The sequence below is a fragment of the Scyliorhinus torazame genome, chromosome 18 (genome assembly GCF_047496885.1).
Source record: "Scyliorhinus torazame isolate Kashiwa2021f chromosome 18, sScyTor2.1, whole genome shotgun sequence".
Classification (NCBI taxonomy): Eukaryota; Metazoa; Chordata; class Chondrichthyes; order Carcharhiniformes; family Scyliorhinidae; genus Scyliorhinus; species Scyliorhinus torazame.
The window spans coordinates 163,866,964-163,885,342 of record NC_092724.1 but is presented as its reverse complement, the minus strand read 5'-3'; the positions used below and the strand labels follow the sequence as shown (position 1 = coordinate 163,885,342).

At 47.5% G+C, this 18,379-nt stretch overlaps 1 protein-coding gene across 2 annotated transcripts in view; it reads left to right on the top strand.

Moving 5' to 3' along the window:
• The window catches only part of ca10a (carbonic anhydrase Xa), a 689,036-nt gene that overhangs the window by 117,049 nt on the left and 553,608 nt on the right, over positions 1-18,379 (top strand). For both annotated transcript variants that reach the window (XM_072483835.1, XM_072483836.1), the window contains exon 2: positions 13,002-13,076. In XM_072483835.1, coding sequence (XP_072339936.1) covers positions 13,002-13,076 — 75 coding nt within the window. The remainder of the gene's footprint in view (positions 1-13,001; positions 13,077-18,379) is intronic.

The window sequence follows — 18,379 nt, the reverse complement described above, 5'->3', positions numbered from 1 at the left end:
ACAATTTACATTTATTTGCATCCCCCCACCTGCGCGCATCGTGGACCTTGTTCACGCCGCCAGTTGGGCATCGGATTGGAGCATTGCATTCAAATCGGTGCCCGGCACTGATCCCTGATTTTCTCCCGATTCTCCATCCCATCGGAGAACGCAATCCGGCCATCCTGGGGTAGAGAATTCTGCCCATATAGCACAGTGGTTAGAACTGTTGTTTCACAGCGCCAGGAACCCGAGTTCGATTCTCGGCTTGGGTCCGTGTCTGTGCGGAGTCTGCATGTTCTCCCTGTGTCTGGGTTTCTCAACCGGTATCCTCACAAAAACTGGGACCTGGTCTGGTATCCTGACAAAAAAATGATCATCAAAGAAGTTGTAGCTGGGCATTTAGACAAGCTCAAGGTAATTGGGAAGAATCTGCATGGTGTTATAGAAGGGAAATCACGTTTAACCAATTTCGGTAGCACAGTGGTTAGCACTGTGACTTCACAGCTCCAGGGTCCCAGGTTCGATTCCGGCTTGGGTCACTGTCTGTGCGGAGTCTGCACGTTCTCCCCGTGTCTGCGTGGGTTTCCTCCGGGTGCTCCGGTTTCCTCCCACAAGTCCCGAAAGATGGGCAGGTTAGGTCATTTGAACATTCTGAATTCTCCCTACATGTACCCGAACAGGCGCCGGAATGTGGCCACTGGGGGCTTTTCACACTAACTTCACTGCAGTGTTAATGTAAGCCTACTTGTGACACGAATAAGGGGCGAAATTCTCCCCCAACGGCGGGATGCCCGCCGACTGGCGCCAAAGCCGGCGCAAATCAGACGGGCATCGCGCCGGCAAAAAGGTGCGGAAGTCTCCGCATCTTTGGCGGCCTAGCCCCAACATTGAGGGGCTAGGCCGACGCCGGAGGGATTTCCGCCCCGCCAGCTGGCGGAAATGGCGTTTGTTGCCCCGCCAGCTGGCGCGGAAATGCGGCGCATGCGCGGGAGCGTCAGCGGCCGCTGTCAGTTTCCCCGCGCATGCGCAGTGGGGAGAGTCTCTTCCGCCTCCGCCATGGTGGAGGCCGTAGCGGAGGTGGAAGGGAAAGAGTGCCCCCACGGCACAGGCCCGCCCGCGGATCGGTGGGCCCCGATCGCGGGCCAGGCCACCGTGGGGGCACCCCCCGGGGTCAGATCGCCCCGCGCCCCCCCCCAGGACCCCGGAGCCCGCCCACGCTGCCTGGTCCCGCCGGTAAATACCAGGTTTGATTTACGTCGGCGGGACAGGCAATTCCTGGGCGGGACTTCGGCCCATCCGGGCCGGAGAATCCAGCGGGGGGTCCCGCCAACCGGCGCGGCTGGATTCCCGCCCCCGCCCAATCTCCGGGAGCGGAGACTTCGGCGGGGGCGGGATTCACGGCGGCCAACGGCCATTCTCCAACCCGGCGGGGGGTCGGAGAATGACGCCCAAGGATTATTATTATCAAATGGAGAATTTCACCCCATATCCCGATTTCTTTGTGTAATCACCCCTGGAGCGAGGTATCCTTTCCTCACAGTCTTCCAAAATAAAAATAAAATATTGGGTTCCTGTCCCGTATCCTAGTCACTGCGGGGTCTGGTCCGGGATTGTAATAGGCACATAGACTGGATCCCAACATCAGCAGTGTTCAGATGACATTGTTTAGATGACAGTGTTTAGCTTCAATCCAACCTCAAAATCCGGCAATATACATTGGACACACCCACATGGAACCCAGCTCTCAACAACAAGGAGTGAGCGATGATGGCCGAGGGAAGAAACCATCAGATAATAATCACTGGAAACTTTGGGTCAAATTACAAATTTCCTTGTTGTTGAGAGAGTCTTCTCACCTTAACGAGAAAAGAGAAAACTTTTGATGGTTGTTTGCAGGTTTAAGTTCATCAGCAGTCATTGGAATATAAAATGATAGAGCACAGAAGGGGACAGTCAGCTCTCTGTTGCCTCTCCGAAAGGACTGTATCATGTCGCTCTCCATGTCCCCATGCAGTTTGCAAATGGACTTTCCTTCAAGAATTAATTGACTTTCTTTTTGAAGCTGCAGATGAATTTGCTTCCAGATCACCGCCACTTGCTGGTGTCAGCTCCGGCTCCCTCAGCCATCTGGGATTTATTTTATGCGATGTGCTGTGTGTTGCAAAGTGCCCTGATGTTGGGGTTACGTGGTGTTGGGAGTTATGTTTAACAGGGAGTTATGCTTTGAAACTTTCCCCTGGCTCAAACAGACCTTCTAAAACCTTCCCCAATGCACCCAACATCCCCCCCCCCCCCCACCCCCACTGCCCCTCACACCTCTCACCATCCCCCACCCTGCCCTACACATTCTCCCCCGATCTTCACTGACCCAGGACAGCATCTGTGACTCAAACTCATTCCAATCAGAAGCTTAAACTGTGGCGTGCTGATGACTCAAAGATAAGGCAGCATTGTAAATAGTCCAGATGGAAGCATTCATTACAAAGAGAGATTAGTGGATCAATTCACTCCACGTGATATTAAGAAATGGCTGAAGATCCTGGATACTGCAAGGCCATGGGCCCTGACAACATTCCGGCAGTAGTACTGAAGACTTGTGCTCCAAAACGTGAAGAACCCCTCACCAAACTGTTCCAGTTCAACTAGAACACGGGCGTCCACCCAGCAATGTGAAAAATTGCCCCAGCTCATCCTATCCACAAAGAGCAGAATAAATCCAGTCCAACCAATTAAACCCCATCAGTCTGCCCTCGATCATGGGCAAAGTGATGGAACGTGACAGACATAACAAGTAACATTCGCGCCACACATGTGCCAGGCAATGACAGTCACCGATCTAACCATCGCTTACTGACATTCAATGGCATTCCCTGAATCCCCCACAATTAACATCTTTGGGGTTACCATTGACCAGACACTGAACTGGACCAGCTAAATAAATACAAGGGAAGGTCAGAGGCTGGGAATCCTGCAACGTGTAACTCACCTCCTGACCACCCCCCCCCCCACCCCCCCACCCCCACTCCCCACCCCATTCCCACCCCCTCAAAGCCTGTCCACCATCTACGAGCACAAGTCGGAGTGTAGTGGAATACTCTCCACTTGCCTGGTTCAGCGCAGCTCCAACAACACTCAAGAAGCTCAACATCATCCAGGACAAAGCAGCCCTGCTTGGTTACCACCCTATCCACCACCTTAAGCATTCACTCCGCCCACCACCGACCAACACTGGCAGCGGGTGTACCATCTACAAGATGCACCACAGCAACTCACCAAGGTTCCTTAGACAGCACCTTCCAAACTGTGAACTCTACCATCTAGAAGGACATGGGAACCTCACCACCTGGAGGATCCCCTCCAAGTCACTCCCCACCCTGACTTGGAAATATATCACCGTTCCTTCGCTGTCGTTGGGTCAGAATCCTGGAACTCCCTCCCTAACAACACAGTGGGTGTACCTACATTACATGGACTGCAGTGGTTCAAGAAGGCAGCTCACCACTGCCTTCTCAAGGGCAATGAGGGCTGGAGAATAAATGCTGGCCTAGCCAGTTCACACAGCATGAATGAATAAAAATAGATTGTAGTGAATGGGATTGTGATGTAGTGTGGGAGCATCTACTCTGACCTGAAACAAGGTAGAGCTGAGTCCTTTCTAAATGATACAAAGCTTGAAACAGTGATAAATGAAATAGTTTACAGAATCAGGTAAATAGATCATTAAAATGTCATGAACAGGAATAGAAAATAATCAGTAATGTTAATGAAATGCCAGTCTTTATATCGAGGGACAAGAATAGAAGGAGATCAAAGTCATACTTCAGCCGTACAAAGACCTGGTTAGATCACACCTGGAGTGACTGGGAACAGTTCTGGTCACCACACCTTAGGAAGGTAACATTGGCCTTGGAGTGAGTGCAGTCAGATTTACCAGAATGATTCCAGCAGTTCAAGGGTTAAATCACGCAGGGCGAATACACAAATGTGCAGATCAGTCTTTTGACTTTAGAAGATTAAAGGGTCATAAAATTAAAATTTTTCTAGTTGTTGGGGAGTCCAGAACTAAGGAGTTAGTCTGGAAATCTGTTCCACAAATTGGAATTGATGCTTCCCCAATTGTTAATTTGAAATTTCAGATTGATCACGTTTGTTACTAAGGGGTGTCGGGGAAAAGGGTAGAGGGGTCATATGGAACTCGGTCACTGGTGAACCAGTCCCACTGGATGGTGGAACAGGTTTGAGGGGCTGAATGGTCTCCTCCTTTCCTGTGAAGTTTGTTGAGGGATGGAGAGGGCATGGGGCCAATATCTCAGCTTGCTAGGTGGAACCAATAAGATTGCTAGCTCCGTGTCCTAGCCAATTTTTGCGAGGACAATGAGGAAATGCTGTTGCTGCCAGGAACTCTCTGGGATAATTTATGCTTAAATATTTGTGATAACAGGAGGGTAATAATAAGAAGAACACAATATCTATCCATTACCCAAAAGTCTTCCAGCTCCTCTTTGTCACATTACTGGAATACACGATTTAATTATGTAAAAACACAGGCTACATTCTCTATAGCTCCCTTCTGCTGATGAAAACTGGCAATTTATAATCTCCTGAAATTAAATTAGTCGCTCCTTTGTTTCATGTCTTGAGCGGTTCTGTGCTGGCTGATCTGAAACTGTGGCAGTTTTCATAAACAGCTTATAATCAAGGCTGGACTGAGGGCCCTCGTGAATATCTGTGTGTTGTGATCATTGGGTTCAGTGATTGAGTGCACTTCCAGATGTGCTACAGAGGCAGGAAGATCCCACGTTTTGATCCGGACTGAGTCTCCAATGGGTCACGCCGTTTCCTAGGCCAGGAAGCAGGTGATTCCCAGAGTTCCTCCTTCCCCGGTTCCTGCAGTGGTTCTCCGGGTGGTCCCCTGTATCTCTGGGTTACAAGGTCACGGGTTCAAATCCCACTCCAGAGAGCTGAGTCCATGTTTCTACTGCAGCGCTGAGGGAGTGCTGCACTGCTGCCATCCAGGTAAGAATTGAAGCTGCGGCCCTGTCTGCCTTTGCAGGCGAACATAAAAGATCCCACAGCTCTCTTCCAAAAAAAGGGCAGGGGAGTTCTCCCTGGTATCCTGTTCCTCAACCAACATCTTTAAAAATCCAGATAACCAAATCATTTATGTGTGGGATCCTGCTGTGCTTACATTGGCTACTATGATTCTGATGTCACAATAGTGACTAACCTTCGAATCTCCTCACTTGGGATGTTCTGCGATTGTGAAACATGTGAAATAAATGCCTGTTTTTGGAAATCCATCCTGTTTCCCTCCATTGCTAACTCTGACCATCCCAGTCCGTGAGAGGTCAAAGGACTGGGGGCTGGAGGAAAGCTGAAAGGGCGAAGAAAAATCAGAAAAACCTCCCCAACGAGAAGGAAATAGCTTCTCCATTTAGTGGATGTTATTCTTCATTCTTCACGCTCCCAAAAGAAACACAATGCAGAAAACATCTTGTAAAATGACCCACTCAAAGAGCGTGTAATGGTAATATGTACTGAAGTGTATTGGTTTATTTCACGGCAATCTGTTGGGGCTGTTATCTCATCAGAGGGGCCAGCAAATTGTTCACTTAATAATGTTTTCAGGAGAGAACAGTACAACAATACAGCTGCACTGTGTATGTGTGGAATGGACAAGGCGCTGCTCAATAATCAGTTGATGGTGCCCAGAATCTTTTCGAATTAGATCGTCACTGAAAACTAGTCACTAGTCAACATCGTACAACCAACATTTCCGATGAGAAAGAACAGCAGCCAAATGGAATGTGGAGGTTCAAGATGTTCATGTGAATGCGAGAGACAGTAATAGTCTGAGATGGGGCCTTTAGGGGTAGCTATACACCTGTGCTGGAATCTAATCGAGGGGTTTGGGGTGGTTTATATATAGAGTAACAGATACCCGGGAATGAGTTCCAGACTGGAATCTAATCGAGGGGTTCGGGGTGGTTTATATATAGAATAACAGATACGCGGGAGTGAGTTACAGACTGGAATCTAATCGAGGGGTTCAGGGTGGTTTATATATAGAATAACAGATACCCGGGAGTGAGTTACAGACTGGAATCTAATCGAGGGGTTCAGGGTGGTTTTTTACAGAATAACAGATACCCGGGAGTGAGTTACAGACTGGAATCTAATCGAGGGGTTCGGGGTGGTTTATATATAGAATAACAGATACCCGGGAGTGAGTTACAGACTGGAATCTAATTCAGGGGTTTGGTGTGGTTTATATATAGAATAACAGATTCCCGTGAGTGTGTTACAGACTGAAATCTAATCGAGGGTTGGGGGTGGTTTATATATAGAATAACAGATACCCGGGAGTGAGTTACAGACTGGAATCTAATTGAGGGGTTTGGTGTGGTTTATAGATAGAATACAGATACCCGGGAGTGTGTTACAGACTGGAATCTAATCGAGGGTTGGGGGTGGTTTATATATAGAATAACAGACACCCGGGAGTGAGTTACAGACTGGAATCTAATCGAGGGGTTCAGGATGGTTTATATATAGAATAACAGATACCCGGGAGTGAGTTACAGACTGGAATCTAATCGAGGGGTTCGGGATGGTTTATATATAGAATAACATATACCCAGGAGTGAGTTACACACTGGAATCTAATCGAAGCATTTGAGGTGGTTTATATATAGAATAACAGATACCCGGGAGAGAGTTACAGACTGGAATCTAATCGAGGGGTTCAGGGTGGTTTATATATAGAATAACAGATACGCGGGAGTGAGTTACAGACCGGAATCTAATCGAGGGTTTCGGGATGGTTTATATATAGAATAACAGATACCTGGGAGTGAGTTACAGACTGGAATCTAATCGAGGGGTTCGGTGTGGTTTATATAGAGAATAACAGATACCCGTGAGTGAGTTACAGACTGGAATCTAATCAAGGGGTTCGGGGTTGTTTATAGATAGAATAACAGATACCTGGGAGTGAGTTACAGACTGGAATCTAATCGAGGAGTTCGGGGTGGTTTATAGATAGAATAACAGATACCCAGGAGTGAGTTACAGACTGGAATCTAATCGAGGGGTTCGGGGTGGTTTATATATAGAATAACAGATACCCGGGAGTGAGTTACAGACTGGAATCTAATCGAGGGGTTCGGGGTGGTTTATATATAGAATAACAGATACCCGGGAGTGAGTTACAGACTGGAATCTAATCGAGGGGTTCGGGTGGTTTCTATATAGAATAACAGATACCCGGGAGTGAGTTACAGACTGGAATCTAATCGAGGGGTTCAGGGTGGTTTATATATAGAATAACAGATACCCGGGAGTGAGTTACAGACTGGAATATAATCGAGGGGTTCAGGGTGGTTTATATATGGAATGACAGATACCTGGGAGTGAGACACAGACTGGAATCTAATCGAGGGGTTCGGGGTGGTTTATATATAGAATAACAGATACCAGGGAGTGAGTTACAGACAGAAATCTAATCGAAGGGTTCGGGTGGTTTATATATAGAATAACAGATACCCGGGAGTGAGTTACAGACTGGAATCTAATCGAGGGGTTCGGGGTGGTTTATATATAGAATAACAGATACCAGGGAGTGAGTTACAGACAGAAATCTAATCGAAGGGTTCGGGTGGTTTATATATAGAATAACAGATACCCGGGAGTGAGTTACAGACTGGAATCTAATCGAAGGGTTCGGGTGGTTTATATATAGAATAACAGATACCCGGGAGTGAGTTACAGACTGGAATCTAATCGAGGGGTTCGGGTGGTTTATATATAGAATAACAGATACCCGGGAGTGAGTTACAGACTGGAATCTAATCGAGGGGTTCGGGGTGGTTTATATATAGAATAACCAATACCCAGGAATGAGTTACAGACTGGAATATGTTTGGGGGTTGTGGTGGTTTATATATAGAATAACAGATACCCGGGAGTGAGTTACAGACTGGAATCTAATCGAGGGGTTCGGGGTGGTTTATATATAGAATAACCAATACCCAGGAATGAGTTACAGACTGGAATCTGTTTGGGGGTTGTGGTGGTTTATATATAGAGTAACAAATACTCGAGAATTAGTTACAGACTGGAATCTATTTGATTTCAGCGAAGTCAACTGTCGCATTATAAAATCTACTCCTGGTTTTCTGCCGATGAATTTATGATGTATTTTTGCATATGCACTTCAAGCTGAGGCAGGATCCAAGGTCCCACACATGACCGAAGTTGTGCCTTGCAACCTGAAGAAGAGCAATGATGCAACAGAAACAGCACAGTACCTAAGGAAGATGATGGTGGTGTTTTGGGGGAGGTTTGAACACCTGTCACACCCCTGAGCTCAGACGGACAGGAGTGAGAGGCTGGGAAATACCAGCAGACTGGTGGCAAATGTACAGTATGTGAAGAGTTAATGTTATGTTAAGCTTAGCCACTAGAGCGAGCTAAGAGACAGTACTATAAATTGCACTGGCTCTTAAGCTAAGGGGAGGAGTTTAAACTGTGGCTGAAGAAGATTAGATTCATAGGGCTGGATTCTCATTTTTGGGACTTTGTCCCCACGGCATCATAAAAACTGTGGCCTTTCACGTGAAAACGCCACATATTCATAGCCCTGCAGGGGGCTAGCAGGGGCCCGTCATGAATCAGATTCAGGCCTCCGCACCTCCGGGTCAGAGGCCGCGCTTGCGCACGGCGGTGGCCTCCAGCAGCCATGCTGTGCTCCATGGCGGACTCAGACCGCGGAGCTGGACCTCCCAAATTCAGCCGCCCGCCCAACAGGACCGCCCACCTAAAACTGGCCAGGTCTCGTATGAGGCCCCCCCCCCCCACCCTCCGATCGGCCCGCCCCCAGCCATGGCGGGCGCAGACTGTGTCCGCGGACACCACGTGAGTATCCTGAACGGCAGGACCACATTGGATCCACGCCGTCGGGCCTTCGGCCGGCCGGGGCAGAGAATGACGAGGCAGACCTCCAGCAATGGCTGCAGGTAGGGGATACGCGGAGCGACGTTCTCGGGGCCCGGAGAATCGGGAACCGCCGCCGGTTCCATGTGCAGAAGCGGATTCTCCGCCCCGGAGCCGGACGTGATTTCGGCATCAGGGTGCGGAGAATCCAGCCCATAGTGTATTGTAGAGTTAGCTAAGATATAATAGTTATAATTAGTAGATAGAGATAGTGTTAGTGAGTGTAGTTTAATTCTTACATGTATGTTTGCTAGTCACAATAAGTGTTGAACTCAAATTTAGTAGTGTTAATAAATTTAGTTTTGTTCTTCAAAAGAGCTTTGTGTATCTTTGAGATCAGTACGCCTTCCATCCTGGAGACTCTTCACAAAGGTCACCACGATAAGTACATTTCCTATCTGCGGTCAGAGGCTGCAATGTGGTAAAAACAGCCCACCTCCATTTTACTGAGATTCTTGCTGCAGGGGAGATCTCCCCTGCTCTGAGATAAAGAATGCAGTGTGATTCTTTACGTCCACCTGAGATGACAGACCAGGCTTCTCATTTGATTGGCTGCCCCTGCAACACTGTAGTATCCCCTCACTGATCATATGTTCAAGTTTCTGGTACGGAGCTTGATCCCATGAACTTCTGGTTCCGAAATAAGAGGGAAGTCCCGAGAACCACGATCAAGACTGAGGCAGGGAGACTAGATTGGAACTGGTGACAGTGCAGTGAATGCATTGGGCCACATTGCTGGGAGTGTATGGGCGCTGGAGTGATCTTAATAACCTGCCTGTGACTTAGTGACAAAGTACCTGCTCTTCCCTTCCTTTCTTTTAATGAGCTCCCTTGTCCAGTATTTCTGGCACCTCCTCCTTCCAGAGGTTAACATTTTCTGATTTATCTTCAGATGCCCCACTGCTGAGCTGAATAACAACATCATATTAATATTAATGCCAACTCCATTGCTTGGAGATTATTAAAACTTTCCTTCCATTCCTAAGATTAATGGTAGATCTTCTCTGCACAGTCGCCCAATTATCCAGACTGAACCCTCCTTATTCCAGGACATTTCCCCTGTGATTCAACCAATCAACAGACAGGGGCTGGTTTAGCACAGGGCTAAATCGCTGGCTTTCAATGAAGTTACTGTGAAAAGCCCCTCGTCGCCACATTCCGGCGCCTTTTCGGGGAGGCTGGTACGGGAATTGAACCGTGCTGCTGGTCTGTTTGCGCAGGTTAGGTAGCCCAGTGTGCTAAACCGGCTGAGGTGGACAATGCCAAAAACGCACCACTGTCCAGGTGGCTATATTTTTCCTCATCTCAGTCCCCTTCATCTAAGACTTTGCCTCATGTTCTGAATTATCCAGCCAGGGGAACTCAGTCTATCAGGGGCATCATGGTAGCACAGTGATTAGCACTGTGGCTTCACAGCGCCAGGGTCCCAGGTACGATTCCCCGATGGGTCACTGTCTGTGCAGAGTCTGCACGTTCTCCCTGTGTGTGCGTGGGTTTCCTCCGGGTGCTCCGGTTTCCTCCCACAGTCCAAAGATGTGCAGGTTAGGTGGATTGGCCATGATAAATTGCCCTTAGTGTCCAAAAAGGTCAGGAGGGGTTATTGGGTTACGGGGATAGGGTGGAAGTGAGACCTTAAGTGGGTCGGTGCAGACTCGATGGGCCAAATGGCCTCCTTCTGCACTGTATGTTCTAGGTCAAACCCCCTCAGAATCTGAGATGTTTCAATGAGACCGCTGGAGATTCTCCTAAAATCCAGAGAGCAAGGGCCCAATTTGACTCACTTTCTCCTGTAGACCCACTCCCTGCATCTGAGGAATAAATCGAGATCGTTTTATTGTATCGCTGAGGTGAGTCTATCCTTTCTTAGGTTTATGAGAACATTTGCATAGTTACCTTGGACAAAAGGTCTTTGGAGAAAATATCAGGCAGTGCAGTAAGTCTGTCACTTCAGCTCTGCATTCAAACCTGGCTGACACTGAGGAGATAGAAGCCTCCACCCTGGACTGGGGACAGTTTCAGCTCAGTTCTCAGTGGCAGGAGAAATGGAACTAAGGTTATAGTTTCAGGATCAGAGGTTGGTCGTTTGGGACGAATCTGGGGAAATGTCTTCACCTGGAAGGTTGGGACGCCTTGGAATTCTCTATCCCAGAGGGCTGCAGAGAGCAGCTCTCCCAGAATTGCTGCCGCTTCTCTCTGGGGTCAGCTGTTTTGCCCCTGACTCTGAACTGAGACTGGAGCTCATAGGCCAGACCGATCGTCCTGACAGAGTGCTGCACTGTCAGTGATGTCTCACAGATGAGGCACATACCAGTTCTCTCAGGTGAGAGTAGGGGGGTGGGGGGGGGAGTTGGCTCTCTCTGGTATCTTGGACAATATTCATCCCTCCGCTAACGTCACTAAAATGATTCAATAGTTGTTGCTGTTTGTGGGATCTTGCTGTGTGAAAATTGCCAGCTGTGTTGTGTACGTTATAACAGTGGCCACCCTTCAAAAGCCCTTCATTACCCTTCACAAGGGGACAGTCTGAGATTGTGAATTCAGTACAAACTTTGCCACAGACTAAACTTGCTCCCTGAGCTTGAAGGATTGGGAATGTGTTGAGTGATCAAACTTGCCGATGAGCAGGCAGACTCCTCGGGGAGTTGGCGTTTTGAGGTGTTCAAGGAACAACAACGAGACCACCTTCACGGTCAGTGGGGGTGGGGGGTGGGGAGTGGGGGGGGGGGGGGTGGCGCGGAGGGATGGGGGGGGGTGGACGTGACCAGGTAAAGGGAGAGCATCTTTTGGAGAAACAGGGATGGGTGAGGGGGGCCTGTTTCCCCAAAAGATGCTCTCCCTTTCTCTGGACACGACCCCGCCCCCCGGGCCGGATGGATTCAGGTTAAAATTTACCCCACATTTTTCTCGCGCTCATTGAGAAGTTTATTGACCAGCATGACATGTCCCCATAGATCTGTCAAACCGGACACTAGAGAGAGCCCCGTGACACACTGTGCCATGGAATATTCCGGAAGCATTGATACAGAACTAAAAATAACTATCTGCCAAATCTCAGTTTGCCAGGATTTCACTGACCGAGAGATTCCGATTCATTCCCAACAGCAGAAGTACAAGGATTACTACTCACACTGACCGGTTTAAATACCAGGGGACTTGAGTTATCAGTTGGGTCATTAATTTTCGGATTGATAAAGGTCCATTACACAGATTGATGAACAATAAAACAAATTCATAGAATGCAGCACAGAAAGAGGCCATTCCGACCATGCAGCTGTTTGGTCGAGCAGTTCAATTTATTTCAATTCCCTTTGTCTTTTTCCCACAGCTCTGGGATGTTTTGTCCCCTTCGGGTATTTATCTGCTGTAGTTGCTGATCTGAATCGATAATTCCCTTTTAAATTTACTGTATGCTGTCTGTCCCCGTGCTGTACACTGCAATGTGTACTGCACTAATATGTTTGACAATAAAATACTGCACAATGTGATACATGACTGTGCTGTAAGCTGTAGTATGTGCTGCCATGTATCCTGTTGAATGCCGAAATGTGCAAGGCTTTGCAAAATGTTAGAAATTGCTGAACACCGAAAATCTTAACCCTGTTTTGCACTACAGCGTATCGTACGCCACACAACTTCATACTGAACCTGCTGCAGACTGTAAACGACTGTGTACTCTAGACATACATTACACGCTAACCTGAAGTGCTGTGTACTGTAACGTGTACATCACAACATGCTGTACCTCACGTTGTTCTCAGCTTTGCCACATGCTGTCCATGGCATCCGACTAAACAAACAAACACTAATCCCAGATACTCAGCAGGTCAGGTAGCGTCTGTAGATAAAAATTGAGTTAGCGTTTTGGGTGGAAGTTCCTTGATTAGAAATCTCTGTCTCTCTCTCTCCACTAATGCCTGACCTGCTGAGTATTTGCAGCATTTTCTGTTTATAATTTCAGATTCTGAGCTTTCCGCAGTATTTTTGCTTTTGGACTAATCTGGATTGGGTTTTGTTTTATCTTCCAGCTCAGCAGAATTCTCACAAGGTCAATGATGGATGGTGGGCTTACAAAGAGGTGGTACAGGGAAGCTTTGTCCCAGGTAAGTGTGGTTTACAACAATATTCTTCATCCTTAAACACAAACCCCCCGAGTCCAGTGACATTGGCAGTTGGATGTTACATAGAATGAGCTTCTGATCAATGACAAGACAATTATTTCTATTAACCTGTGGGGTAGGAGCTGACGTAACATTGGACAGATCTCCGTTACAGCTGAGGATGGACATTCGGCCAATCTTCATCCCTGCATCCAGACAGAGCTCCAGAACCCCCCTCCCCTCCATATAACACAGCCACAGTGAGTTCGGGGAAATCAGGCTGCGTTGGTGCTGATCCTAATATATGGCAAAGTCACCAAAATACCCTTTTCCCTTTTCCTTCAAGGAACGATACAGCACAGAGGCCATTACCCTCCTCGTTCCACACCTGAAATATTCTCCTCATCAAGTAACTATCTAATTCTTTTTTGAAAGTTATCATTGATGCAAAGAGAGACGTGCTGCTGAATCTTTTCATCTTCAGCTCATCAGGACAAACACTAGGGGCGGGGTTCTCCGGCCTCCCAGCTGCATGTTTCTCGGTAGCGGAGGTGGCGCGCCGTTCGCTGGCGGCGGGAGCGAAGAATCCTGCCGTTATCCATGGGATTTCCCACTGAATCCATCCCTCGCCGCCGGGAAACCCACGGTGTATGTTCACCATTGGCGGGACCAGAACATGCCCCTACGAGAATGGCCTGAAACCCCTCCCCCCAAGGAGCCATTTCACCTGGAAAAGAGTCGGTGCTCGGGGACGATACCGGTTCCAAAACCAAATGATCCATAAGACTATGTGTTGATCTCACACAACTTTATGATGTGGAGATGCCGGCGTTGGACTGGGGTGAGCACAGTAAGAAGTCTTACAACACCAGGTTAAAGTCCAACAGGTTTGCTTAGCTTTCAGAGCTTTCACAGCTACACAAACCTGTTGGACTTTAACCTGGTGTTGTAAGACTTCTTACTACAACTTAATGAAGCGGTGAAACGAGATGTCCATCCAATACTATCAGCAGATGAGAGTTTAGTTAAATTGGGGAAGGGCTCTCCAGAATAAACACTAACAGTGGATTCTGGCCAATACCACTGGAAGAGGAATCTGGGCATCTCACAACACTCATCACACTAAAGATTCTGGTTTAACAGGTTATCCTCTGGAATAACATCAGCACCAGAGATCTTTCAAAGAACAATGTCAAATCTTTGAGGGTGCAGTCACAGGGTAGTTTGCCACATGGACAAACTGTTGATACAGGTGTCCATTCAAGCCGAGCTTGAGGGACGCACCAAGAAACCTGCAAGAGGCAGGATTGACACTCAGCAGTAAGTGGGGAGTTTCACAGCCAACAATCCGCTTTCTTGGTCGCGTTGCGAGTCCATCAGGAGTAAGGTCTGATCCACCAAAGACCAGAGTCATAAAAGCATTCCAGCTTCGAGGAAAATCACAGAGTCCCAAAGATTCATGGCAACAGTGAGTCAACTTGAAAAATTCAATTTCAAGAGTTCATTGAGCTGCTACACAAGTTGGTTACACCAGGATAATGAATGGTTGGAAGTATTAGGAAAACAAAGGTAGTTTTAAGGTATTTATATTTGTATTAGTAAACAATAGAAATAAGGTATAGTCTTAAGTGGGTTTGATTTAATGTTTCTGTGAAAGGAAGGGTAAAACCTCCAGTCAGATTCATGTTGGACAAAGGTGTTTGTCCGTGTAAGGGTTGGTTAAGTTCTAACTGTGTTTCGATTGTGCTTAGAGAGGGCTACATTGTGAAGAGTAAATAAGCCAGCAGAAGTATTCAGGCGTTGCTTAGCAACTGGTGGCCCTTTTAAGGGTGGCAGGCTTTCTGTTCTTAGTATAGCTGAATTTGTAGGCAGTTAAAGAAGGGCACCAGGGAGTGAACATATCTCAACTCTGCCATAAGAAAGACTGGATAGGGTGGGAGGTGCAAAGATGCAAGCTTCCTAAAGAACCAGTTACAGTCCAGATATCCAGGGAATTGGGACAGGAAGAATATATTAAGATGATTGAAGTTAAAGGAACAGATGCCAATGTATTGTTCAGAAGAATTCAAGGAGAGTAAACAAAGTGTTCTGAGTTAAAGGGAGAATTGCAGTAACCCGATTTAACGTGGGATAGCAGACTTCAGAGGTAAATCAAAAGTTTGATGCCATTTTAATAGAATGAAATGAAATGAAATGAAATGGAATGAAAATGGCTTATTGTCACAAGTAGGCTTCAAATGAAGTTACTGTGAAAAGCCCCTAGTCGCCACATTCCGGCACCTGTTCGGGGAGGCTGTTTCAGGAATTGAACCGTGCTGCTGGCCTGCCTTCAAAGCTTGCAATTTAGCCCTGTGCTAAACAGCCTCAGTCTGGGAATAGAGAGTTAAAGCAATTGTGAATAGTTTGTACAGCAGTCAAGACTACGAAATCCAAAAGGGGGTGGTGTAAAACCTGGATACTGTTAAAAGTGGAGCAGAAGCTTTGTTTAAAAGAGTAATTTGGAAAACCTCAGAATGAAAACCACTAATGGAAAGCATTGCTGTAAAAGAATATTTTCAAAGTGTGTTTTTGGGAGAGGAGTTTGGATCTCTTACGTGACAATCTGGGGGAATTCTGAGGAGAAATCCACAGACACTAACTTGGGATCAGAGAGGAGTGGATTTATTTGGTCACAGCCAACCTGTCTGCACATAAACAACATGGAGATGAGGGAAAGAAAAACAACATTTACCAAAGCAGCAAATTGATGCTCAATTTCCAATCGGAAACACGGAAATATTGACAATGTCGAGGATATTGAAGCTTTGGGTTTCCAGGACATCAGAGAACGTTGAAGTTCAAACAGAGATTAAACTGGGGGAAGATTTTTTTAAAATAAATTTAGAGTACCCAATTAAGGGGCAATTTAGCGCAGCCAATCCACCTACCCTGCACATCTTTGGGTTGTGGGGGCGAAACCCACGCAGACACGGGGAGAATGTGCAAACTCCACACGGACAGTGACCCAGAGCCGGGATCGAACCTGGGACCTCGGCGTCGTGAGGCAGCAGTGCTAACCACTGTACCACAGTGCCGTCCCTCAGTGACATTACTTTTAATGAGACCTAAACCTTCAATTGCACAAGGACGTGAAATAAACATGTTTTTAAAAATGAGAAAACGTAGCTGTCTTCACCCTTTAGTCTGTGAAATTAGTGCAAGAATTTGATTTTGTCCATGCAATTATTTATTGTGATGTGCACTCAAGCCTGGGTTTAACGTGTGTACACACAGGCCTGGGGTTTCATGTGGATACACACAATCCTGGGGTTGAATCTGTACACATGTGTATACACACTGGCCCGGGGTTTAATATGTACATGCACTGACCTGGGATTTAACATGTAAACACACTGGCCCGGGTTTGACATGTACACGCACTGGCCCAGGGTTTAACGTGTACACACACTGGCCCGGGGTTTAACATGTACACACACTGGTCTGGGGTTTAATGTGTACACGGCTGGTCTGGGGTTTAATGTGTACACACACTGGCCCGGGGTTTAATGTGTACACACACTGGCCCGGGGTTTAATGTGTACACACACTGGCCCGGGGTTTAATGTGTACACACACTGGTCTGGGGCTTAATGTGTACACACACTGGTCTGGGGCTTAATGTGTACACACACTGGTCTGGGGTTTAATGTGTACACACACTGGCCCGGGGTTTAATGTGTACACACACTGGCCCGGGGTTTAATGTGTACACGGCTGGTCTGGGGTTTAATGTGTACACGGCTGGTCTGGGGCTTAATGTGTACACACACTGGCCCGGGGTTTAACATGTACACACACTGGTCTGGGGTTTAATGTGTACACACACTGGTCTGGGGTTTAATGTGTACACGGCAGGTCTGGGGTTTAATGTGTACACGGCTGGTCTGGGGCTTAATGTGTACACACACTGGCCCGGGGTTTAACATGTACACACACTGGTCTGGGGTTTAATGTGTACACGGCTGGTCTGGGGCTTAATGTGTACACACACTGGCCCGGGGTTTAATGTGTACACACACTGGCCCGGGGTTTAATGTGTACACACACTAGTCTGGGGTTTAATGTGTACACACACTGGCCCGGGGTTTAATGTGTACACACACTGGGCCGGGGTTTAATGTGTACACACACTGGCCCGGGGTTTAATGTGTGCACACACTGGTCTGGGGTTTAATGTGTACACACACTGGCCCGGGGTTTAATGTGTACACACACTGGCCCGGGGTTTAATGTGTACACACACTGGGCCGGGGTTTAATGTGTACACACACTGGCCCGGGGTTTAATGTGTACACACACTGGCCCGGGGTTTAATGTGTACACACACTGGTCTGGGGTTTAATGTGTACACACACTGGCCCGGGGTTTAATGTCTTTGTTAAAGGAGGAAACTGATTACTCATAGCTATCATAGAATTTACAGTGCACAAGGAGGCCATTCTGCCCATTGAGTCTGCACAAGCCCTTGGAAAAAGCACACTACATAAGCCCACACTTGCACCCCATCCCCGTAATCCAGTAACCCCACCTAACCGTTTTGGACACTCAGGGCAATTTATCATGGCCAATCCACCTAACCTGTGGGAGGAAACTGGAGCACCCGGAGGAAACCCACGCAGACACGGGGAGAACGTGCAGACTCCGCACAGACAATAACCCAAGCCAGGAATCGAACCTGGGACCCTGGTGCTATGTAGCAACAGTGCTAACCACTGTGCTACCGTGCTGCCCACTCGGGATGTGTCTGATTTATATAATAACACTTACAAGTATAACTCAATAATAATATTTACACAGTATAACTCTAAGCCGTGGTATACAGAGAATCGTAAATGCTATTGTGTCGAAACAGGCCAGCAGACCCATGCCCTCAAACAATTATTACAAGAATCCTACTGCTCCGGTCTCTCTGCACAATCTCTGCTGTATATTCAGCCACTCTCCTCCAAGAAGAGATGGAACACCTGATTCTGCATATCCACTCCCTGTGATGGGGACCGTACTCACTCGGAAAGATGTTTTCCCCTCCTCTCGCTCATTCTCTCTCTGAGAATTTTTACTCGATTTTCCAGTGGAAATGTTAGCAGTCTTGGTCTCTCCCTGTAATCTCTCCTCCAGCGGGAGCAGTTCCTGAGCTTCTAATCCTGTCCCAGGTGATCATTTCCCATTCCTGGTGGCTCCGCACTCTATACAATCTCTTGTCTCAATGTCCTTTCGAGAACGGGTTCCACTCTCCCAGAACTGTGACCCCAAAACATCTGTAACTG